Here is a 27,106-nt window from a genome sequence, read left to right as displayed (position 1 = left end):
CGGCCCGTGAAAAAAAAAAGAGTTGGACACCCCTGTTCTAAATGTCAAAATGAAGTTAAAGTACTTTGACGACACATAAAAGTTAAAGTTAAAGTCCCAATGATCGTCACACACACATCTGGGTGTGGTGAAATTTGTCCTCTGCATTTAACCCATCCCCGTGTGATTTTAATCCATCCCCTGGGGGAGAGGGGAGCAGTGAGCAGCAGCGCTGCCGCGCTCGGGAATCATTTGGTGATCTAACCCCCCAATTCCAACCCTTAATGCTGAGTGCCAAGCAGGGAGGAATGGGTCCCATTTTTATAGTCTTTGGTATGACCCGGCACGGGGCTTTCAGCATGCTCCCCATCCATCTATTTTCCGCTTACGAGGTTTGCGGGTATACTTGAGTCTATCCCAGTAGACTTTGGGTGCTAGGCGGTGTACACCCTGAACTGGTCACCAGCCAATTGCAGCGCATAATCCTATTCCAGTAATCATTGACTTGGTCAAATTCATTTTGAGTGGGCTTATAATGACTCCACAAACCTTGTCTTTAAAGTTTCTATTTCAGTGGGTATCATCACATCCTATCACCTTTGCCATCACTGCTACTTTCTTTGGTTATATTGCTGGCAAGATTAGCTGACATTTAAATTCAAAGATATGCGTGTGTACGTGCATGCGTGTGAATGTATGCTCGTGGAGGTGACCCGGGACATTGCTTCATTGCGGTAAAAGGCTTCTTTCCACTTTCGGGTCACCTTAAAAAGTGTGCTCACTTCATATGACCTTATAAAACATTACAGCCTGTGTGCATGTGCATGAATAACGTTTTGACTGAGGTAGCGGAGGGAAATCTTATGTGCTAGAACCCACATGGCTGATCCCTGGGCCAATGAATGGCTGGCAAGTGGTTAGCGCTGATATGAGAGCAGCGGGCAAGATAAGAGGTGCAGTGTGAAAGAAGCCAGATGGATTGGCTTTCGAGTGAAACCTTTTCCAACTCTCTCTGAATGACATGTGAACATAAGGTTGAATGTACCCATGGGCCAAAGGATGATAGCATCACACCTGAGATATTGGAAGTTGCATTTACCTGGACAGGAAGTGTTTCTTTTTCCTCATTTAAACAAAAATTGTAAGCACGCTCAGCCAACATACAGTGTGAGGAATGAAAATCAAGATACGAATGTCGTGCTATATTTTTTTTATTCAGTTGTATAACTTTATGGTTCTGTCATATACTCTGTTCTATCTATGACGCCTCTCTGACATTGTCAATGAAAGTTGAACCTTTCAGTAAATCGCATTTAATGTAGTGGCCAGTGAATGCATAGTGGCCTTATTCATGTTTTAATGGAATGAAATCTAATTTATGAAACAGAATCAAATTCATTGTGATTGCACAGAGCTACAAAATTCACTTATCAGTTTCAACCCATCCTAGCGATGTAAAAAAAAAAAAAAAGAACTACACAGGATGAAACGAAAACATGAGGAAGGTGAAGAGGAAATATAAGTTAGAGAGGGGCACAGCATGAAATTGGAAACAAAAAGTTTGTAATGGGAGTCAACTCAAAATACTTAAGGGAGGGCATGGGGGCAGATGTAAAAACCCAGACCCACTGGGCGGCGAGTGCAGCCTTTCCCGGCACGCTGCACACCTGGACGATCATTGAGGCAAGGACGTGTTGGGGAAGCCAACGCAAGGCAGTGATAATAGTTTATTGCGTTTTGTGTTTTCAAGGTCCTGACTACAAAAGATGCAATAAATTGCTCAATTTCCCAGTGTAATTATATATTGTTTTAAATTACACTGTGTGGCTTAACACAATTGAATATTCCACCAAGCAATGGTCGGCATTGATCATGACCGTGTATTTTTAGATGAATCGCGTTGAGTGCAATGGCTCATTAGTTTGGGGTCAACTTTGGCTCTTTCTCTCCCCCCCTAAGCCACTCTTTATGTGTCCATGTCGTCTCCGCCCTCTTCTCTTAAATGTTCTCCGACTCACTCCATCACCATTCCACAGCTGTCCTCCTCAACTCCGAGCTCACATTGTTTTAATTCAATTAAAACTGACATCAATCTGCATGTGACGAATGAAATTTACATCCTCCACAATTAATCTTGGCTGACCTACCCTGCTCCGCCCACACAGCCACCCTCTCTCCCCGCTTATTATCATTATCTAGCTCTATATAACTGCTACTGGAGCATGAGTGAAAATTAACATCACAATTCTGTCTTTTGAAGCCCCCCCATCTCTTTTTTTGAGGAAGGGTGTGCACTTCAATTAAAAATCTATTTTTCCACCCATGCAGAGAATGCACATTCCATCTGTAGCTCTCCGAGACATTGGCCTGAAGGTTGTTGTGAGCTTTGTAACGCCACAGGCAGGAATGGGTGGAATTACATATTCGCCATGACACTCATGCTCTCAGGCCTGAGATTACATTTGAGATGTTTGTGTGATAAATATGCACATAGCAGCCATCCGCATTCCCGTCACAATGGAAGGTCATGGGCGTAGGAAGTGCGGGCAATATGGAATAGAATGCAGAATATAAGCATCATGATTATACAAAACATGAGTTAAGTTGAATACACAATTGTCAACTTGAAATAAACGTATCATATGTGACAGATTGAGGACTCGAGTCAGGTATTCGGCAAACCGACAGATGATGTTATACATGCTGTGATCACTGGATTATATTTTATTTCGGCATTCCAGCGCACTCGTGTCAGTCAGGTGAGACTTCAGTTATCTTTCTTGCTTTCGTCGGCGAAGAACAACATGTGGACTGTGCAACAACAATGATAAAAAAGAAAATCTCTATCAGTCTTCACATACTTTGCAAGTATGAGCCCTTGAGGAGTCAAAATGTTTCATAAAAAAGATGACATCGGAGCAATCTGGTAGTCAGAAAAGGTGTAAGAATTGTAAAAACTGAAATAATCACCCACTACGTAATGCATGTGAAAGTCGAGATACTGTTGCCTTAACTAGATTACGAATAAAAGAATAAACATGATAACATGATCTGACAGGACACTTTACAAGTGCCTTAAAATGCTTGCTATGACCTCAGTGGTTATCGTTATCTTGCCTCCGATATTTTAAATTTCCTGGCTGGTCTCTTCCGGCCCAGCAGTCAAATGGAGTGAGCTTCTTCCGATAACGTTTTAAAGGACTACGGCCTTGTTTCACTTTCACATTTTCTTTGTCATAAAATGCAAATCATTCCCACTGAGCTGACACCTTCTTGTAATGTCCTTATAAACCGTGTTTCTTTCTTATAGAATCTGACAGATTTACTATGGCGGGCTTCACACTAGCAGCTTGTACATAGTCTTTTATTCTTTTTGACCAGGTGTAAAACTGTTTGCAGTGGCTCAACGTTAAAACGCTTGAGACCTGTGCTGTGTCCCTTTTAAATGTTATCAGTGTTCATAACATGCTCTGGCTTCCTTCTCTGGAAATTGTTTTTCTTGAAGGTCATATGCAAAAAGGCATATAATCTCACGCCGCATCTGCTTCCTTTCAAAAAACTCCTTAGGCCTTGTCCACACGGGGACCTTGTCACTATCGTTCTGCTCAGGACATGAACCTCTCCTTCTGTTGGATCGGCTCAATCCTTTCCATCTTCCCAAAGACTGTGGAGTCTTGTCATACATATCGCTGCACTATGAACACAGTTTTTGGCTTAGGCTCCCCTTGAAACGTGAAGCATGGTCAATAACTGCATTGAAAGAGCTCTTTCTGTTCTATGAACCTTCTCTGCAGAGCCTTTTTTTTGTCTCTTCTCTTTAGGTGTGACATCTTTAGACCTGCTAATTTGGAGCAGGTGTCTAATGCAGCAGAGGTTAACTAATTAGCTCCCGTTCATGACTCCAATTAGATAGGGAATGAAGGCAGAGCCTTTGAGGAGCTGCAAATATCACATGAAAGCTTCAGAAAATCAGGCAACTGATCTCTTCTTCTTTCTGCTGAAAAAAACTGACTTTACTAATTGGGTAACTTAGGTTTATTTTTAATTTATCACATTCTCCTATTATGTGGTATTATTTTTCCATCAGGTGAAAACGCAATTTTACATCTTTCAGGTCCGACTGAAATTGAACAAATTAGGATTAGCCTATATCGGTGACATAACTACATAAAAAGTGTCAATACAATATGTGATTGGCTACTTGTTAGAGTGGTGCTCACTCTAACTGATTTTGCAAGAACCACACGGGAGACAGTATGCCCTTTAAGCACTTGCAAGTGGAGAATTTGCTCGTTACTGTAGGTACAGCAATGTTCGAACAAAGTCTGCCTTTGGTCACTTGCAAGAGCATATTTATTGAGAACAAGTGACATTGGACATGTTTGGTGGTCACCTCAGCAACTGGTTAATCAGTGCGGAGGGTCCCAGCTCATTGTTTTACAAGGTCGTGGAAACAGGAACGATTGGAGCATTTTAGATGACTAACTAAGCAAGAATGTTTCCACACCATTTGGAAAGTTTCAACAACTGAATGGTTAAACTTTTCAGAGTCAAGGAAAGGTAAAAGGTTTAAACAAAGTTAATAATTCTAGTCTACATTCCAACTTAATCATACGATCAAGATAATCTGTAAACCCTAACACTACTGATTAGTTCTGGCTGCACACCACCTCTCAAAGTCAGCTGGGATCGGCTCGAACTATGACTCGGATGACAACAAATCAAATGAATGGTACCACACCAATTGGAATTGGACCAACTTCATAAATCCATCAACTGATGCCGATCAAATTGTCGAGTGATTATTTGATCTTGTAAAGGCAGAGAAATACTGCTTTTTACAGGCGTTGTATAAGGGAGGAGGTCTGTAGTCCACAGAGTGCCTCTTACAGCATGGATTGTCAACCAGTGGTCCGCGGGCCTCTAGTGGTCCGTGGCGGTATTGCAGGTGGTCCGCAGAATTGGACATGGAAAATAATTGTAACATTTTTAAAAATAAGATTGATTCCTCATTTAGGCCTGATTTATTTTCCAGCTAATTTTGTGAATCATTTACCCATCCAAATGATGTCAAATGTAGCTGAGATTCCCAAAATAGACATACAGATGCAAATAAATAACCTGTATAGGGCTATCCTCCTTCGTTGCAAAATAAAATAATATTCCTCCAAAGCTGTGCTCCCGAGTTGCTTCTTGATTATAATGGTGGTCCCTTGGACAAAACCAGTTGAAAGCCTCTGTCTTACAGTCTAACCTTCATGTACTTACAGTGATTGTCGACTTGTCTTTCCTCATTTGAAATACTCTAACGAAGTCAAAATACATGTGGGCCATTTTGACACAGAACAGGCTACGGCCTTTGTGTCTGAGATCTGGCTACAGTGCTGTTAATTGGCTCCTTACAACACTAGCTATCCTGCTCTTCCTCTTCTCCCTCCACCTTCCTTTGTCTCACAGGCGTTGCCTTTCTCATTCTCTCGCTCCTCCTCGCAGGATATGAAAAGGCTGAAGTTCAAACAGGAAGCTGAAATGACCATCTCATTAATGCGAGTCGTGAAGAACAAACAGCACTTTGGAAATGCCCCAATATCAATTAAAATATATGAAGGTGCTCATTAACAGCCAGAGAGGATAGAGTGTCACACGTTCTGGGCATAGTCTTTAATGGTCTAAATTAATTAAGGGCTACAATAGGAGTGCATGAGTGCCTCTTTGCTCGTTTGTGATTGCTTTTATTGGCACGTCTCCAAATACGTGCAGTAAGAATTGTCACCACCGTGGTGCACTCTCCTGTCTGTGCTCGTAGAGCTCCAACCAAGGCTTAAATAAAGTCGGCCCTCAGTTTAAGACTGAGTTTCGTTCCTCCAATGACGATATGTTTCAGCTATAAAATTGAAAAATGGCACACAGAAGAACAAACCCATGCCAATGTGGACACGGTAATTATGACCCAAATATTACATATACATTATGCGTCTCTGTATTTCATTGTAAATTGAGAAACTACCTGGAGAGGGTAAAGTGAAAGAAAATTTATTATGAGCATTAAAGGTTTAATCTGGGCATGTGCAGGAACTACTAGCCTGGCAGCGTATAAAAATCAGTCAACGTTGCAGGTCTGAATACAAATTTGTAGTCTTTTCTGTATCCAATGACTTGATGACACTGATTTGTAGGTCATCCAAACCAGGGATTCCAAACCACGTTTTTTAGAGTTCATGAAAACGAACAAAATAATTAAATTTAAAAAAAAAATAACATCTTCATTAATGAAAAAGATTAAAGGGAAATTACTAAGCAAAAATCAATTTTAAATTTATAAAGCTATCTATAGCTGATTAAACGTCCATCACACAATGTCAATGGACAACGTATTTGAGAATAAAAACGATATAAAACGTTTCGGGGTTCATTTTAAAAGTATTTTCTTCAGTATTTTTCCACGTTCGTACAGAAGAATGGTGAGAACGTCGTTTATGAAGAGTTTAGCTTAAATACATAATTGGTTATCATGCACTCAACAAATACTCCATTTATATCAAAAACTAAAACAAATACTAAAACTAATTAAAATTGTCTTGTGTAAATGTGCCTTGAGTCAAAGGTTGGCAAACACTGGTTTAAGCCACACTTTCCTCTAACTTGGCCTTTTATCCGATTATTATGCGTGTGCATCCATGCATAGTCCTACATACCGGATGTGTATTTGGGTCACTATATGCAGGTGCACTGAATTGTATGATGTGTGTCGTGTATGTTCCCTTCGAGCTATTTTAAACCTATTCCGTCACTGTCAGGGAACAAAAGTAGTGACTGTGTTATAATAATTGTCATTTGTGTCGCACGTGATGCTAAGCAAGGTATTGCAAACGTTGACACAGCTTAGATTTGTTTGTTTGGGTTGTTTGTTTTTGTACACCTGTGCGTCACTCAGTGTGTAGCGTACAATACGTGTGCATTAGTGCGTGCCAGGCAGGCTAGCTGTAACAGCTGCAAAGAAAAGGGGACATTGGCTCCGTTACACCTGTTCCTCCCCAAAGCCACGTTGTCACTTTGGACTCGCTGGTGTGTTTGTGTCTCGCCGCCGCTCGGAGGCAAGGAAGCGACTCCTCGTAGCTGGGTAGTGGTCTAAAAAGAACTGGAACTGGAAATGTCTGAGGTTTCCATTTTTAACATGTAGCTGCAGAGCTGGTTGAATGTCACTTATGGCCACGTCATTTCTTAATACTCCAAGCAGTAACACGGAGTTTAAAATAATTCATATTACTCCCCTTCTTTTATTTAAGTTTATTTACCGTAATTTTCGGACTATAAGTCGCACCGGAGTATAAGTCGCACCAGCCATAAAATGCCCAAAAAAGTGAAAAAAAACATATATATGTATATAAGTCGCTCCTGAGTATAAGTCGCCCCCCCACCCAAACTATGAAAAAAAACGCGACTTATAGTCCGAAAATTACGGTAAATGTCCTCTTTCCTTTAATAATTCCTTGAACTATTTGTTTGAATATATTTATCTTGAAGGGAAAATTTCACACGATCTACTTATCTCACCTTAAGGGCGAGTCAGCCCTGCATTGCGTGGATAAAAGTATTGAGGTTAAATGAGAGAACAAAGACACAATCCTATCGAGCCGAGCTGGAGTTCACGTCCATGTGTTAAAACAGAATCATAATGAAGGTGTCAGACCGAGTTTGTCAGTTCTTTTTCTTACCCACCTCATTTTATTTCATTCCATCACACCTCTCCTTCTCCATTCTTGTTCAATTCAATCTTTTATTTCATTGTCTTTACACCCTCTGCTTTCTCTCACTACCCCGCCGTTTTGCTCCCACCGGCAGTCCCTGTGGTCGATATTTAAATCTTGTTTCATTACCACAGAAAGTGGTATTGCCATCCTCTGCAGAATCCAAACATTCCTGCGCAGGGCCTCCCTCCCGCCTGTCTAAAGGCATGGGTTTGAATCCCATTACCATGCGGGCCGCCAATACCCATGGTGCGCTGGAGCAGGCTTTACGCTGATTACCTGCATCACAACTGATGGATTCCCTTTGACCTCACGAGCCCGCAATATGGCTCTTGAAGTAGGGGGAAAGGGCTTGTCATTGGAATTGGAAAAGAAAAAGGAAATCTATTGGAGTATCCAGAGCAGTGAATGAGGTCCAGATGAATTCTGTGACTTCACTCACATTGTCCATGTACATTTTTGGGTTTAAAGTTAGACCCCAGCAAAATGGTGTCTCTTTCGGAAATTAAGCTTCTGTGTTTACGCCGCTTCTACAGAAAAGTAGCCTCCCGCAGAAAATTGTGAAATGAACGACGTACTTTAACCGAGACATTTTTATTCCCACTCTGAGGAGACACAATGTATCCGAGAGCAGACAATGGGCCGCAAGAAAATACACCACTGCAGCAAAGCAGAAACTGTGCAGCATAATACTGCATCGCCCAAAGCTGAGACACAGCGTGAGTTGAGTGTGAGTTAGCCATAGAGACTTGAGCAAGTCAAGTTAAAAATACGCTAAAAGAGGAAACTAACACGTCAAAACATCCAGTCATTATTTTTAACGTTTTTCTTTTAATTATGTATGCTATTTTATATTTGTACGGCGTCCTTGAGTGCCTTGAAAGGCGCTTTATAAATAAAATGTATTATTATTATTATTAAAATGAATTGATTAATGTAGCCCGTAATCACGGAAATGTCTCAAAGGGTTGCCCACAGTTGGCAAATATTAACGACATACCCTGATTTAAAAAAAAAAAACAACTGGGGCGACATGAGATATCTTAAGGAGGGTCCGCAGATGGGAGCGTCCCGCTTTCAGAACCACCAGGTTGCAATGGATGCCGAGTAGGCAACATTTAACACATAATGTAATACAAAACTATATGAAGACACAGCAGAAACAAGAAGACACCTTAAGTGATCTGGATCCCGGTCCAACTAGTCAGTGTGCGGTCATCATAGAAGCATCTGCTCAGAAGTGGTCCATCTCCGACCTTGACCATTTTTGTATCTGCTTTTGCCAGTGGAGTAGTAAGTAAAACTATAATAGGCATGATGCTGTGGTAAAAGGTCATAAGCGAGTTTTCATGTTGTCAATTGGAATCCACCGTTCAAAATAACATGACCACCACAACACATTGCGGTTAGATGCGTCTGTTGTGTTATTAAACACCCAACATGGTTTCTGGGCATGATTCTTAGCTGCTACTCTGAAATGTACGCACACAGAACACAAAACAAAGGCTTTATGGCTTTCACAGTGAAATATGATTAATGTTTAATGCTGTGGCCAAACCATCCATGAAAAATAGGGTCTCATCCCTTGAGTAGAATATATGTTTAACAATATGTCTCATGTAAGGAGGCCTTTATTTCTCTATTTGATGGGGAATCTAACAAAGCAGCTCTGCGAGTGGTGTTTAATTGTCACTTTAAGTCATTAAACGCTAGGAAACAGATGCCAACTAACAAGTAGCGTATGCCTGCATACATGGCGAGTACACACACTGTTCCACGCACCTTCATCTCATGACATCTGGGGGGGTGTCTCTGTGGGAGAACGTGTTCCATGATTAGCACCCAATTAACGCTCAATTAGGGACTCTGCATTACGAGAGTGCGGACAGACGCTCTTCCGGGGCTTTAGAATTCATATCAGAGCATTTACAACAAACTCAAGGCCCGGGGGCCGGATACAGCCCGGCAAATCATTTTATGTGGCCCACGAAGACATTGTGCATCGACTTTGTGTCAATACTAAAATTACAAGTTGTCTTGACTTGTAAAAAATAGAAAAATTGCTAGAAAGTTTTATGAGCATTCATCTTTTTAAAATATTTAAACCGTTTTTAGTAGTCTCTGATTTCAAAACTAGTTATTCATCAGTTTCTTGTGTAGCCTATACTGTATGTATATGGAAGACATTGACAATCATAACGGCCCTCCGAAGGAAACTATGACTACGATGTGGCCCGCGACACAAATGAATTTGACACTACAACTTCTATTTGTTGTCATTTGGAATAAAACAAATTCATTTAATTTCTTTATTTGACAGGGACATTTCTGATTAGTGAGAATGTCTTTGACCAAAGTGAAGCAACACCTCGAATCTACACTTGTCCTTTGCTTGTATTTATTTTGCAAAACACACATCTTAAATCACTCCAATTATATAGTTTTTATTTTTTATCTAAATGTGTTACAGTGGGTCTACTACCTAAAGTTAATCCGATCTGTCATTATGTGAAAACAATGACGCCACGACCAAGTAGTAGTTGAAAACCGTTCCACTGGATGATGATTGAAATTTGTGGTCCACGATGTAAAAATCCTTCCGTCATGATTCGGGAATAGGGGATGAGTGACTAACACCACACAGAGCCACTGTTGTTGTTTTTTTCCAACACAGACTTACCACAGCTACTCCAAAGAAACAAAATATTGGAATCAACCATTCCCCGTCATAGCTAGGATGTAATTGTCCCAGCAATTTCCAAGTTGTGTGCAGCACTGACAGAGAGAAGTCGGCAAAAACATTGAACACTAAATGATTTCTCATTTTCTCTCTAACATCTCTGCATTAAAAAGCCCAGCCCTCTGTTTACACACTCCAGCACACACGCTCACACCTCTGCTTGGGTGGGGTTCTTTATTTCATTTGCACGCCAAAATTCATTATGCCAACCTTCTGTTCTCGTGCACCCAAGCATGTTAGCTAACGCGCGGAACAAATTTCTCCCCCTTCTGGTCTTCCTTTCTCGCTCAGCATAACCCCCCCCCTTCCTCGCCGCTGCTTTTAAATATGTTTAGGATGTGATTCACCTGCATCAAAGGCTTCCTGTGAGCAGACTCACTTTCCATCGCTGGACCATTATTAGTCATTACTGTCAAAGCCTTGGCGCTTCTCACCCCCAAGTGTACTTCTTTGAAGTTAACAGGTGGTTAAGTCCGAAATGCACACGAGGCTCACGTAGTTGCATTTGCCAACACAGCCTCTGCAGTAACATGAGTTATTCCAAGTGGGACTTTGGTGGACTTCATCATTTACCCCTGGGACTTTTCCATATTTATGAAACCTCAATGAAACAACTGCCACGCAATAAATCACGCGCTTCAGTTTCCAGTACCTTTTCTTGCCAGTTGATAAGGTGTGTCTGGCTAAGGTTTGGAAAAGTGATTCATTGTTTTTGTGCTTCTTGGGGGAGTGATACATTTGTGAAAGAAAAACACAACAGTGAGAAAGGCAAATTCTCGAGTCATGGCTGTTCCTCTAATGGACGCTGTGGTCCATTTTCTGTCGACATTTCATGTCTGGTTTTGTACGTTTTAATGTTTTCTTTCAAAATAAAAAGCCGTCACTTATGAATATTACGTAACCTGCATTCTACCAGTTGACATTGTGGCTATTTTGGTGCGCCATACATATGAGACAGTTGATATATTATTTCTCCATGATTTTGACCTGGATAGTTTTCTTTCATTTACTTTCTCTTTGGTTCCATTTGGCTGCTGTTACACAGCGCTACACAGTTTTTTTTCCCCACCATATCAGGGCCACTGAGGACAAGCAGGAGAATGTGATGGATCCCATCCAGATGGTCGCAAGCTCAGGCACAACAGCAGGAGTCCTGTTAGCACTTTTCAACAATGCAAACAGGCACATAACTGTTAACACTGAACAATGAAACCTCGCCAAGTGTTTATTTTATCCTCACTGGCCTACTAATAAGTCCGTCAACTACTGTGCCATAATCATAATTCAGGAATTAAGCTATATGTCACAGATTTGTCCAGTGGGCAACTAAGAGCATAATCGTCATGCGTGTGATCTGATAACATGATGTTCACAACTGACAGTTGCATGAAAACATCAAGCTCTATGATGTGTGAGCAAAGAACACGTTCATTTTTCCTTGCAAAACACTACTGGTAACATTGCGAGGTGAGACTTTTGCTCAGTGAATAATACATCAGGCGTAAGAACATTTTACACGACTTGTAAAAAGTCTGAATTGATCCACATATTTTCACCATCTGAACTTCTTTCAGTGCTTTAACAGATGGGATAGGACCGAAGGGAATCCTGCAATGCCTGGACAGCCCATTGTGTAAAAAGCCATTAGTGCCACAAGACGCCCTAAATATTGTACACACCAGAGGCTTGCATTGTCTTGTAATTATCTAATTTTGGGATGCCACAGTGCTGTGTGAAAATGCACAGAGTTTGGGCAGTGTCCCACCCTTGCTAGGTTCCGTGTAGTAGGCAAAGGTGGATAACTATGGTTTTGAGGCGGCAGTTTTGCAGGGATTAAAAGGCGCACCTTCAATGAATGGCCCATTTTAAAACTTTGTCCATATATAAGGCGCACCGGATTATAAGGCGCATCGAATAAATAACTCAACGTTGCTCAAACGTTAATGCAATCACAATATAGTAACACTCGAAATAGTGAAAACAATAACAATATATCAATAATTCAACGTTGCTCAAACGTTAATATCACACAACACACAAAATAAACACGTAAAGCTTACTTTAATAAATTAGTCCTCATCCACAAATCCATTTTGGTCCATATATAAGGCGCACCGGGTTATAAGGCGCACTGTCGGCTTTTGAGAAAATTGGAGGTTTTTAGGTGCGCCTTATAGTGCGTAAAATACGGTATATGGAGTGGACAAGTGCCTTGATTTACATTTAAAGCAAAAAAAAAAAAAAAACTAACCGACAGGGAAATGTTGATAAACTCAAAGCGCACAAAGAAAACCTTTCAGTTATATGGAGTGTTTATTCACAAAATTGCAAAGAGGGGAAACGTATAGGCCTCTGTTTGTATGTAAAAATAATACGATAAAAACTATCATGGAGAAATGTTGATAAATGACAAGTACATATTTAGCACGAGGATTACAAACGAGTCGTCTGGAACGCTTATCGTCATCATCTCATCATGATGTAGGAACATGCTTTTTGTTGCTACTATTTTGGTAGGCAAATAAATTCAAATGGGCTCATCAGTTAACTTTTCAATGTCCCTTTTTGAATGGTAGCAAATATGGATGAGTAAACTGAGATCATTAGAGTTACTTGCCTGCGATTTTCCCCCTAATGGCACCCGTGACGAATCAAAACACAGTGTCAAGCAGAAGTTGACAAAATGTGATTCTCATCCCAATAAAGATGCCTCAACCTCGGTGTAGTACTTCAGCATCGTTCCACTTTTCCAAACCTCAGTGCTTTTGTTGATTGCAGATCCCCGTGCAGACAGTTCTGGGAGTAGTTAACACTGCTAAAGGACGTCGGCGGTCATGCATCACTGTTTGCGGGTTTTCAGCGCTTCATGTTCTCTGAAACATTCGACCGATGGTTTCTCATCAATCCGTCCTCCTGGGAAGTGAGTGCCATAACTGCTTCAGACAGGAGTGATGAAGTAAGGGTGAAAGTTGTAAGATTGCGCCGGGGCGCGTCAAGAGATATAAATCTGTGCGACGGGGACGGGACCGTACCACCGAGCGCGGGACGTTTGAGCGATGGTTTGGGGCGGGGGTTAGAAAAGGTGGGAGAAATGGCGCCTGCAGTATGGTTTAGATGTGACAGATTGGAAAGAGCGTCAAGGGAGGCGGCGAGAGAGGAGCTAATGATCTCCATCTGTCTTGGAAGGCTGGGAGAGAAGAGCATCGTTTGGCTTTGGGAATAAGGGGGAAACAAACACACATGATTTGCAGCGATCACCCTGGCAGCTTGTAAAGTGACTGGCTTCATTTGAGTCGCCGTCACTCACAGGCGCTTTGGATCATCACTTCAGTCACATTGATGATGAGTGGAGCACTATGTTTGCTTACGAGCGATCAATGGAAGTTGTTGTGGACTCTCGTCATGTGTCACGATTTACCCGGGGCCTTTAACATAGTAAACCATGGCTTGTCCTAAAATTTTACAATGTTGCTTTCTTCTTCTCCAGGAACTGAGCTTACTCTAATGCATTTTATGTATCGCCATTAGAGTTGCCTGGTTTCAGTTTTCGGGTGTGGGGAGAGTGATCTGGATCCTACCTTTTTGACACCTTGAAACCGTCAATAACCAATCACACAGATTTAATAATAATAATCAAAGATGATGTGAGTATAGCAATAGATCCTGAAATTGAACTTTTTGCAACAGTGCGTTAGCGGGGCAACTAAAAAAAAGTCAATGAAATCGACACAAAGTGTCTAATGGAGCGCCACCTCTTAGTAACACCATCGTGTCACAAAAAAGCTATATAGATACATTTTGCATATTTTAGAAATTATTACTGGCAAGAAACCCAGTTACTGTTGCAGGATTTTTCCAATACATCAGCCCCAAACCACTCCAAACCTCTACACTACAATATATCAGGTGAAATTAAATATTTTATCAACATAAAAACTTTATATAAAATGCGTCATACTCACCGGAGATGCTGACGCAGAGGCAGCACATCTTCTTTGGGCTTTGCCTGTCTGTGTAAGCTCACTGTTCGGCTCAGATACAAAAAAAAAATTCTGGGTTAAAAAAAAAAAAAAACGTGTTGGTGGACATAGACTCATAAAATTCAGGTTTTCTGAAAAAGTGCCCCTTGCAAGTGAATTTTGAATCATGTCTGACATCATTCTCCATTGTAAATCAGCATTTAATACGCATTTTAAATTCGACTAATCGAAGGGAGAAACAGCTGAACCAAAGAAAGGACACAAAAAATGCTGTTGTAAGGGGGGGGGAATCTAAAATCTAAATGATTACACTCTGCCACTGGCCTTTCAACAGGGACGTTGACGAACACGTACATTACTTTAGAAAAATAAACATCCATGTTCGTACATCTTCACATGTACTGAACCCTTTAAATATAATATTACTCACTCTTGAACTTAGGGAATAACAGTTGCTTTTCAAACTCATTCTAATTCACTAAAATAGAGTTCACTGTGAGATTGTCAGATAACATCAGCCTTAAGTTGCTACCTGAGTCAAATCTAAATTACATGAGCGCCCTGTGGAAAAAAAAAAGAAGCAGAGTGCTAATTAACAGTTAAGCCGCTCTGAGGGAGAAGTGCATAATTATTTGGTTTGCTGGGGAAATTGCTTCTGCTGACAAACAATTCTCAGCCCCTGCATTGTTTTTATTTTCTCTGTGCCGTAATCTCAATGCTAGAGACGTTTTTTACACGCCCCGCCACAATTCTTTTTTCTCCAAGGGCGGAACATTAAATAAACTGAGGCCGAGGGATGTGTGGAAGAGTGTGTGATTCTCATTTAGTTGCGAGATTAGCTCTCCGGTGGCGTCCACATATGGATGCAAAGAGTGTTATATATGAGGAGGGTGTGATGTTCTCTCAGCCGTGCAAACCAACCAAAACCTTCATTTGGGTATATTGAATTTCTACTCGTGCCATAATACAAGAAAATTAGGTGGATATCAAGTAGTGAAATACAGTATAAGTGTGAGAAAATAAAAGGCAGGAATACAATTTTAAAGCTGAGGCTTTACTGAAGGGTGGGAGGTTAACTTATTAACTCAACTAAAGATAAGGACAAAAATCCATCGTTTCTGTCACCAATAAATAATTACTCTTGAAAGTAGATTTCTATTTGAGGGAGGTGTTTATTCTAAGTACAGCAAACGCAAACACACCCAACAAATAAATGAGGATGTCTATCATAGGCCTGGAAACTATTTGCAAAAATGTGGTTTAGTGTTTAAATTACATTTCAATTAGTTTAAAGCACACTGCAGGAGGGAATAGGGTCCTAATTAGGGGTGCCAAGATAAGTCGACTAATCACAACGACGATCAAAATCTTCAACAATTAATTTTAATGGTCAACCAGTTGTTTATTAAGGCATTTATTTACCGTATTTTCCGGACTATAAGGCGCACCGGACTATAAGGCGCACCTTCAATGAATGGCCCATTTTAAAACTATATCCTTATATAAGGCGCACCATTAATGCATCATGTCAGATTTTTAATCCAAATCAAATCATTCTCCATTTTAGCTTTTTTATTTCAACTTCAGACGCAACAAATTACTTTATAATCACAAAATAATGATCCATAGTCTTTTTGATTCATGATTCATAGTCTTCAGCAGGCCACTTATGATTGATTTCATGACACAATGCTTCGGGCCAGTTTAAATTTAGGAATTTGGTCCATATATAAGGCGCACCGGACTATAAGGTGCACTGTCGGCTTTTGAGAAAATCTTAGGTTTTTAGGTGCGCCTTATAGTCCGGAAAATACGGTACTATGTGGTGTATTTTTCTCTCAAAAATGCCACGCTGGCTGCATGCGTTGTCTGTGATGCACATGGACAGTAGTTGGGTTCTCCATGAAATATATTGGGTAACAGGGTAAAACAGCTAACCCGTGTTTGCAAGCGTGTCCGAAGACCCGGGCGCATTCACTTAAAACACTTGGCAATGATATACAAGAATAGGAAGTATATTGTGGCTGATGCCTGATTTATTTATTTTTTCTGACAGAGAGGCACTCATGACTGGATCCTACCTGTACTTAGCACACCAAGGCCACCGTGTGCGTATGTTGGATGCTCACACGAGTGTTTTTGTTGTGATACGCTAACATATTTTAACGTCAAATATGGATTGGGAAGGGCATTAGTCAGCAAACTGACATTTATTAAAAGACAAACAAAGTTTTTGAAAGCCGTGGTTGACATCAAACAGGAAGAGCACACGAGTACCTCACGGTGACTCACGTTGGCGCCAGGTAGTGCTGAGTAAATAAGCGACCACTCTCAGAGTAAATGGAATATTAAATCACTTAACATAACTTAAAAATACAAATGCTTTATGTCTAGTAGCTTCCTGGCATTCTACTCAGTTGAGTAAATTAGTAGTCTTTTTTCGAGGAAATAATTTCACTTTTAAAAATATACAAATAAACACCTCATGCTAAACGATTTACTTCTAATAGACACTTGGTACTCTATCAGTGTAGCACATGAACAGCCAATATGAAAAGAATACTGTATATGTGTAAAGCAAATTAAAAGGAACTATTGTATTTTATATTGCCAAGAACATTAAAGCCATGTCACTGTAGAAAATAAACATTATGGAGCTACCATGTTAGTCTACTGGAATGCTAAACGGTATAAAAAACAGCACCTCCGCAAAACGTAAACTAATCATAAGGAAAATAGTTTACAACACATGGTAAGACTCCACACTTTAATTCATCTGAAAGATTGTTTGCATGCTTAGGGTAAATGTAACAGTTAACTATTTAATTCTGCCTGTGAATGAGTGCATCTATAAATTCGAGATAATTACTCACACTACCTATTTGTTGGTGTTGCTGATATCAAGACCCAAAAAAGTTTCCAACAAGGTACGGAGGCTTCCACCCCAAGTCCGGCAGTCTGACGCTGTAAACGAAGTCAAGGTCAGAGACCTCATAAGCATCACAGACACAAACCAGGCAGAAACGCCCTCCAAAAATAAATCAAGAAGATGGCTCCCAGGGATAACCCGCTTCGTGAATGGCAGCAGAAGCCTAGTAAGAAGAAGGAGCCAGATGGACTATCATGGAAAAGCAAGCTCCTATATGGTATACACCACCAACAAATGGAAGAGGTGTCTGAAACATAGAAAGGCTGAGTAGAAAAGTCATTAAAACACCAAATTCATGTTTCATATTTTATCTCACGGTGGCTCATAAATATTACTGTTATGATCAATTGGGAGATGGTGTGTGGGGGGGGGGGAGGATTAGGTGCAACACAGTGTCATGGAGACAGTTAAAGAGGACCCGGTGGAGCAGATGGCATTGAGATGAACCTCTGCGGGCCGCCTCTCTGTTCGCTCCTCACATACATCATGTAAACATGTCGATCTATGCTATATCAATCACCTCAAATGGTATGCTGAGATCATTGTCATGATTTGCAGAAACACACTTGAGCAAGTTTGCATGGAAAGGACTCCCCTTTTGGATTTGAAGTCAAACATGCTGCTCATCATGTGCCAGGACTGTGTTAATCTACCTGCTTTGTTCTCCCACTTGACGTGTCCTCCTGCTCTGAGACGCAATGGATACCCCACTTTAATAGATCTGCAGCTGATAATGAGATCTTATTCTCCATCATTGCCTGCAGACACATTTTATGGCCCTCTCACTCTTGTTTTACATGTGTTCAGTATTGATTCTCCCTCTATTGCATGATCACAAAAGCCCCTCACGTGTATTAATTGGGAAGTTGACATGAAGTGCTCAGCAGGAATGGCTGTGATCGACAGTCCATCACCGCTTGAGCAGAACATTAAAAACGATTCAATTTAATTCTCTGTAAAAATTATTACATTGCTATGTTTTCTTTGATAAATAGCTTTTTAGCATAACAAGCAGAGGCATTAACAGTCAATATATGAAAACAACATATTTTATCAAACGTATTAGTCAGAGATGAGAATTTTGCACCCGTTGGCGAATTTCTGACTTTTTCAGGCCAAAAAATGATCATTTTTGAGATTTCCGGGCTGGGCGAGGTAATCGGCATTTTACAGACCAAAATTGACCATTCTCGAGAATAAGCGCAAATCCGAGGTATTTGGCATGGGCGAAATGTAATCAATTGATTGATCATCATTGATTTTAACTATTTGATAACCCCCAAATTATTGATTATCAGTGATTTATTGAGTGAGATTTTGGCAAATTGTGGCCAATGGAATAATTGTCTTTAAACCAATTAAGCCAACAAAAACCGCTTTTATAATGCATTGGTGTGTACTTCTGTTTACTCCTGTGTTGTCGCAGTTTACATTTGCGTAATGTGCAAATGTTTGTTTTTCAGATATTTAATAGATTGATAAATCCGTGGACTTTGTTACTTTCAACAGCAATGACAATCTATTATTTCTATGTATGCGTTAGCTTTGGTGAGCGCATCGTCAATTCTTTATCGTGCATTATTGATGACGTACACGCCGAACCTTGAATGGAAGGCCGGCGTTTGTAACCTTTTAGGAAGTTCACAATGATACCATCCATGAAAGATACACGCAAACAAAGGCCAAGTAGAAGCATGACGTGAGTGGACTGCTGAGAGAAAAAAATAAGAAAAAGAAGTAGCAAAGTTTAGGGCAGGCAAAAGAGAACAAAAGGGGTGAAAAGTTTGCTGGGAGTGTCTTTACGGTTTGTGCAAAATGAGAGGGAAAAAGAAATAAGGTATTCTTTTTAGATGGAGTGAGATCAAAAGCTACAAGGGGCAGACTAAAAGCGGAAAAGACTAATATTCAGAGACATATGAAAAATATAGCACATCTATCAGGGTGTTACCAAGGCAACGGTAGCATTGAACGTCCACAGGCGACAAGCACCGATGTGTACTTGGCACTGATCTCCTCTTGGAGATGCTTCTCTCTTTTCTCTTGTCAGTCGTTTTGGTTACCTCTGCCAAGGAGGTGATTTTTTATTGACATATGTTTGGTTGCTTTTAAGCTACCTAATGTCTCCATTTTGTATCCCAGCATTTGGTCGTGAGGGCAGCAGGGAAGCGTCTTCCCAGCCAATTCATGCAGCTCTTCTCTGAGGAGTTCCCATTCTAGCCACCAGACATTCTCTCCTGCAAGTCCTGGGTTGTCCCAAAAACCTTCTTCTAATGCCAGTAACACTCACCAGGAAGGCATCCGAAGCAGCCACCTTATCTGGCTTCTCTCAATATGGAGAAGCAGCGGCGCTTCCATTAATATCAGTCATCTTGTTCTTCCACCACTTTAAAGTGAGGTGCAGGTTCCACTGTTTTTTATTGTTTGTCCACTGGCTTATTACTGTCCCTTTTGTAGATGTACTTCCTTTTTGCCTTTCTATACACACAACCAAGCAACCTCCAGGAAGCTTATCATAATTCCCATAACGCTACCCCATTGATTCCAGTACACTTGAACATCACATACAAGCTTTTCCTTTTCATCCGCCTTCACAAGCAAACCTCTAACGTGCAGCGTATGCTCTTTTTTTTTTTTTTTTTTCCTGACACCTCCTTCCTTTTGTCTCACTCGCCAAGCCCTTTGCCACTCCCAAATTACATCACCTTTACATGCATGAGTATGCACTTACAAACACTCACACACTTCAAAACGTTTGAATGTGTTTCCCCCGTGGATTGGATTCCAATGCCTTTGTTGTAAGACTGCATGCTATCTATCCATCCATCCATCCATCCATCCATCCATCCATCCATCCATCCATCCATCCATCCATCCATCCATCCATCTATCCATCCATCTATCCATCCTTGAGCATCTGTGTCACTGTAAGGCTGGAATGGTTCAACTTTTTTTTTTTTCTCATGATTCCATGCGTGCATGTGCAAATGAGCAGAGAGAACCATTTTGCATGCTACTGTGCCGGCTTTGTGTGTGTAATTACTTGTTTCAGTCAAATCAATCGCACATTTGCTGTTCTTTCACGGTTCACACTCGCCTGACCATAACATTTTTATCATTACGAGTCGAGGGGTGGCTATAATAATTGACTCGATGATGATCTTAAAAAAGGCTGTCATTTGTGTGGAATTGATGGTTGGTTATGACTTTATCTAGAAATAACTGATGTGAAACAGGGCAATCCTTGATTGCAACCACTCTGGGCATCATTATTGGTTTGTCAGTTAATTAGCATTCCGCGCGATGCAAAACTGGCATGGAGACTGGAGTTCAGAGCATTTAAAAAAAATACTTCCTCATCCCTTGGCAGAAATACAAAGGAAATTGTGAGTTTCGGCTTGTTGATTAAATTTCCCAGTCTATTAAAGAGTCAGTATCTCTGCAGCACTCGACTGCATCCTGTACTTGTTGACATGGTGATATTTCTCAACAAGAACTACTTAACTGATTATTTTGTTTTAGCCGATGCAAATTTTGGTTTTGTTGTTCCACACATTTCTTGTATTTTGTGTAAATGTGCTGGCATCTAAAATGTATGTAAAAATGGTAACGAGGGAAAATATGAATTAGATGAATTTCCTTTGTGAGGTAGCAGGCACTTTACCCTCCGAAGTTGCAAAGGAAACACGCTCCTGCTTCATAGTAACATTTTATCTGGCATTGAGGAGAAATGATTGTGTCATACAAATGTTGTCTATCAACAGGTGACCTCTACAAAGCATTCAGTAGCTCACTAAAACTAAATTAGATTGCTAGGTTTTGAGTATTTGATCGCTTGTTATCAAAAAGGAGAAAAGTCCTATCCGACGGTAAAAGTGATGATGTTGGTGCCCGCCACTTTTTCCCCCTACGTAAAACGGCCATTTAATATGACGATGAATTACTTGAGTGCTACGTTTAAGCGTCCCATTGTTCTGCAAAACTGCCGGCTGTGTGTTTATTTCAAACCCTCTTCACATCTGCCGACTGCTTAATTGTACCTCTTATTGCGCACACTTAGTGCATTCCATCAACCTGCCTTAAATATAATCCTAGCAGAGTGTGTAAATAAACTCATTAAGACTCACAGTCGCTGCCTTTTCAATGAGGAACACCGCATAATGGACACATAATGTGTGTGTGGAGCGAGGGAGGGAGGGAGGGAGGGAGGGAGGGCGCTTGTTTTTGTGCCCTATTGAAGCCTGACTTAAGATGACAATTGAGTTATTGTGAAAATGTCATTTTTAAGTTCAAGGAAATCCCTCACCTTGGTTTCAACGCAGTGCTCCATTTTGAGTGACGCTGTCAGAGGCATTTATTTAGAAATACGTTAAAATATGCTAGTAAAGCTGTTCTGATAATTAAGTAGCCTAATTAATATGCTACTATTAGCGTCAAAAGCATTATACGCTGCCCTTAAGGAGACGGACGAAAAAAGTAAACTTCTGATTCAGTTGCTACCAATGTCATGTCATGTTGTTGCACAGAGATTTCCTAACGTATTAAATAAGATTGCTAAATTGATAACTAAAAATAAATTCCCCAAATATTTTTTTTTTACTGATCGATGGGCATATTCATGAGAAAAGTAAATACTGTACTCAATGAAAGCAAAAATACCAGAAAAATATAATCTCATAAATCTTAGTACGTGAACGTCGTGAAGTTTCATCATCGTTCAAAAGTAGGGAAAAAAGTTGCGTGTGCCTTTCTATATATTTTAGGGTATTTTTTTCATGTGCCGATGACATCATCAGTAGAGTAGTGGAAGTGGCTGTCAGGAGTGACGGGCACAATAGTGGCGGATGCTCGAGGAGGAATGACGCTTCTCCAGTGGAGCTTAGCAGCCTTCACAGTTTCTTTGGCTCATTGCTGATTGAAAAGAGGCAAGAGGAGAAGGCAATTTCCCAGTAAAGGACAGCGCAGCCCTGTGAGGCTGTGAACGTCAGCTGCGCCGTGACTGCATAAGTATTGAGCCCGAACATGCCTGTGTCCATTGTCCTTTTCTCTGCCTGCCAGCCTGCAAAGAAAACAAAAACTTGAAAAAGTGCTGCATGTGTGCCAAGGAAGAATGCTGATTATTGACCTCTTTTTTTCTTAACAGGGTGTCATATTCACTCCTCTGAGTGACTCTACTAAATGTATGCAAAAGTATGACGCAACAATCATTTTTTCCCTATTATAGTTCATACTATTGCTGTGAAGGCCTTCTTAAAATTTGTGTCACTCATTTGTGGGCTGACTGATGAAGCACAGCAAGGGTGTCTCCTGATGCACACTTGTTTACTCAACTCGAGAATGAAAGGAGCTGCTTTGTTTGGCTTAATTTGTTTGGTTTTATTTTGGAAGTCACCTGTGAGCACTCCCACACCGTCGCAGCCCTCTTTCTCGGTGATCCGCCGTCCTACACTCAATTATCATCATATTTACCCCGGTCATGAAAATAAAGCCCTTCGTGTTTTCCATCATTCCCAACATGAATAACTAATGTTAAGAATGTAGCTTGTGCTTGACCACTTCTTGTGCATGTTCACGTTAGTGAGGCTTTGGTCCGAGACGCAGGGGGCTGGAGTGGGAGGAATGAATCTACATTCAAATCTTGCCGGAAGTTTTAAAAGTGCAAATTATCTCAAAGTACATTGCTGACAAACAGATTGTGGCTAGAGCACTGTGATCACAAGGGATCCGATACGCCCACCCCTGTTCAACTTGCTGGCCTCTGACAAGAGGTTCTGCAATATCTGGTGCAGAACCACCAAGTAGTGCAGTAGCTTCATGCCAACAGAATGTTGAGAACACCCTCTGATTCATCCCCCATATGTTACTTTATCTCTGACCCAAATCAGAACTGCAGATTTTTCTGTCACAGCAGGAGTTCCATTTGTAATATCACTGTCCAATTTGATTTGGATGACTGGAATATTTTTACTGCCTTCATATTTTACATCTGTTTTGGTTTCTTTATACACTGATATTTATGGGTGTGTTCGAATATACACTCATGGCTTTTTCCTTCATTTTGCTGTCATTTTATTTTATAGCCGCTTATTTTATTTATGTCCTTTATTTGCATAGTTTTAGCAGAACAGACGTTACAATATTCGGTTGCCGTGTGTAATTGAGAAATATCGTCTATAAAGTTGTCTATCAATCTAAGGCTAAAAAACATTTTGGCATAGATGAATAAGGTAAACATAAACTTTCAAACTGCTACTTAAATTCATGGGGAGCAGCAACACCGACAGGGAATAAATTTATCCTAACGGGTACATTTCCTACTTGTATTGAGTGAGCTAGGTTTTGTGTGCTTTTTTATTTCATGAATCCCTGACTGTGGATGGCATGACAAACATTGACCATGCGTAGGTCTCTACGCATGGATCTTGCACATTGCACCTGATCCAACTATTGACAGCTCTGTCATGTTTGCTGATACTTTTCATTCTTTTCAAAATTCCAAAGATCCCTGGTCAAATGAGTTTTAGGTTGACTAATCCTGATTTAACCCTTGAATGATTAGCAAAAGGTTGAACTTAATACAAAAGTATATTAAAATGAGCAAAACGTTGACCTTAATACAAAAATATATGCCGAAAGATCCGATACTCGACAGGCATTCATTAATTTGCAGATTTCCTCCGGTCGACCACTCAGAACAATTCACCCAGAAAGTCCACAGCGTTTTTCCGCCACAGCACGCTAATGGGATTGTGGATGATTGATCATACCGCTTACAGTTGCAGAGTCCTGTTCTGTTTTTAGCATATCTACATGGATGCCTGCACACACGGAGCAACTGTGCATTGCATTTCGAGACAACTCACAGTGCCATTTCTTGGTTTGTGATTAATGTTCCCATAAAGATCTTATTTTTGACAGTTTCCACAGCAGAGATTTCCCCATTTAACGCGACATTTATGGCAACTTCCTTCATGAAGATAGGATCGCAATCAGCACCATTGTCACAGCGTTTAAGATGTAGCAGAGATAGTTTGTGTCACCTTGTGAAATTGCATTCGGCTTTGTTCGCAGCAGGGAAATTCATTACTGCCACTACATGGGTTTGAATATTTTAATATTTAATGGGAAGCAAACTTGACTTGCTCTAAAATTAAAATTGGGTGACAAATTCCCATCATGATTATCATGACCAAATTGACTTCAATTGTAGGTATTACCATGATTGCTCAAACAATTGCACAGAAAATCACAGAAAAAAAGGCAAATTTTGGTTTAGATTAAGAAACCATAAAACTTTTTAGCAGTAGCAATTGTAAACAACAAGAGCCAAAGTAAATTTTTGTCTCCATAGATGGTATTCACAATAATTACAAGTTGAAAAGGTATTCATAACCATTTGAACTTTTAGCACTGATTATCAGTGAATCATAAACAATTTCATTCCAACGCCTCACAATTCATTGACAATTTCACACAATACCTCCATTAATCAAGTCCTTCCTTATTAAGACAAATATTTAAAAATCGAGCAGCTCTGGTTATTGCAGCCAAAACGCAACTAAACAGCAATCGTAGCGACATAATCAACAAAACACTTACTGATCAAGTCGACTAAAAAACTATTATGCCTTCAAAATATCTTGAGATGATTTAAGTTGTGCTCAAGAACTTCTATTTAGCGAAACCATCGTCAAGCGCTCACTCGCCGCCCCCCCCCCCCCCATCCACTCAACAGCTTGTCCTCATTTGTTTGCCCAGTGCATTAATTAGCTGTAGGATCACACATTGTATAATGATGTAAACCGCTTTGATGTGTAATTAAAACTGTATCTGTATGCTGTCTGATTACCTATTAACAGTGCAAACATTTGCGCCTAAGAGCCTGTGACCGCCCCTCTCGTCGACGTCACCCGAGCGCACCGTGGTTATTTACATACCAGCAGGTGCTTGCCATTGCTTAGAAAAAAAAACAAAAACAAAGAAAGCACCATACTGGCAAGGATCTTGTTTTATTTTTTCGGTGTCGAACTCTGACCAATTTCCAGATAAACAGAAACGGATCAATTTGACCTCCCACAAGCCATATGTTGCGCATCATTTTTCCAAAAGAGCAGAGAACATTGCATTTTAGACTTTCTCCCAAAAGAGCTGAGTTTTCAAAGGGCTTGTTAGAGAGGTCTGGTAATAAGTCCGGAGAAGAAAGCTTGTGAGCATACTCAGAGGAAGCATCTTTATTTGGGGAGGGAGAAAAAGGCCTAAAAACGCTGCCGTTGCAAATTCACCGCTTCATAATTAGATGTGCCTGAAAAGTACGCTGCCGGGAGTCGTCTGTTTTATTCAATACAGGCTTGTCTTTTTTTTTTTTTAATCGCTAAAGTGCAAAAGTGTGCGTACTCTAAGCAATATAGTCGAATACAACTATTGGTTTGTCTACTGAGTAGGACAGTGACGGTAACATAGCCGCGACCGGGTTTCATTCACCTCTTAACTGCTCAATCTTGTCGTTTCAACGAAAGCCCTTTGTGTTCTTTTAATGTTCCACCCCTTTAAATGCGCGACCTTCCTCGCCGAACACACAATCGTTTTTAACAACGGTGAAACTGTTCCGTGTTGTCAGCATTTCCCGGAGGAAGCAGCAGCTCTCCCGGCAAGCTTCGGTACAATTAGTGTCATTTCAAAGCCCCGTGATGTCTATTTTGTGGTTAAATGCTCAACACATTTGAACTATGTAGTAGTTTTTTTTATATATATATTTTTTTTTTGGGCAGGGATACAAAAACAAAAGTTCCAGCCATCGTATTAGCTTGAAAAACATCTAATCTTAAATGTCAGTATGAAATCCTTGAGCTTGGATGACTTAAATCGGTCAGGACAGTGAAACTTGTTTACCATCTTTGACAATTTCAACAAAATGCAGAGACGACGGTCCGACGAGAGCAAATGGGAACACAAAAAAATAGAGTTGGTACTTGGTCACCTAACTGTCCCATTTAAAAATCGCCTCACGATTGTCCAGGTGACCAGCGGAGAGTGTTTTCTGCTTTTCCCCTAAAGTCAACAAGGGAGCGCCCTGTCATGACTCCAAAAACGATAAGAAGTATGGAAAATGAAAAAGGGCTGATAAGATCAGCTGGAAAGCCCTTGCAAATGTCTGCAGGACAAATGTCGAATACAAATCCTGTGAAAACGATTTTCCATTTCCTGTCTGTTTTTTTCCCCCCTCATGATGCTAAAGTGTGTCTCTTCCACTTTTCAGCCCCTTTGACCGACAAGCCGCCCAAGATCCTGTTCCCCTTGGAAAACAAGATTAGCAGCATGGAGCTGCAGCTAGGTAAGATTTGTTCCACTGGTATTAGTGTCTGTGTTGCTCTCACATGACACCCGGCAGACTTCATAAATCCTCTCCAACACGCTTGAGGATGCTGAGTGACACCTGTATTTGCTGGTGAAAGAAATGGGAAGGCCTTTTCTGAGGATGGGCCTAATAGATTGATCGATTGTTAAATTTGGAACTGATTGTTGATTATTTAAATCTCAAAGCAATTGAGGTCAACTAGAGTGTACTTCTTGGCTGCAACCAGCAGAGGCGCTCTCACTCTGAATGACTGACCCACTGTTAAATGTTTCACAACTTTTCCATAACTTGTTTTTCTCAAAATCCACAACAAGTGGTTGATCCATGAACAAACAAATGGTTCAAATGGGATTAAACGGTCCTTTTTGTCATTTTGTT

At 40.6% G+C, this 27,106-nt stretch overlaps 1 protein-coding gene across 4 annotated transcripts in view; it reads left to right on the top strand.

Moving 5' to 3' along the window:
• The window catches only part of il1rapl1a (interleukin 1 receptor accessory protein-like 1a), a 170,926-nt gene that overhangs the window by 96,298 nt on the left and 47,522 nt on the right, over positions 1 to 27,106 (top strand). For all 4 annotated transcript variants that reach the window (XM_037240343.1, XM_037240342.1, XM_037240345.1 and 1 more), the window contains exon 6: positions 26,630 to 26,704. In XM_037240343.1, the coding sequence (XP_037096238.1) occupies positions 26,630 to 26,704 (75 nt within the window). The remainder of the gene's footprint in view (positions 1 to 26,629; positions 26,705 to 27,106) is intronic.

The sequence above is a fragment of the Syngnathus acus genome, chromosome 21 (genome assembly GCF_901709675.1).
Source record: "Syngnathus acus chromosome 21, fSynAcu1.2, whole genome shotgun sequence".
Taxonomy (NCBI): domain Eukaryota; kingdom Metazoa; phylum Chordata; class Actinopteri; order Syngnathiformes; family Syngnathidae; genus Syngnathus; species Syngnathus acus.
This window is presented reverse-complemented; position numbering and strand designations above follow the sequence as displayed.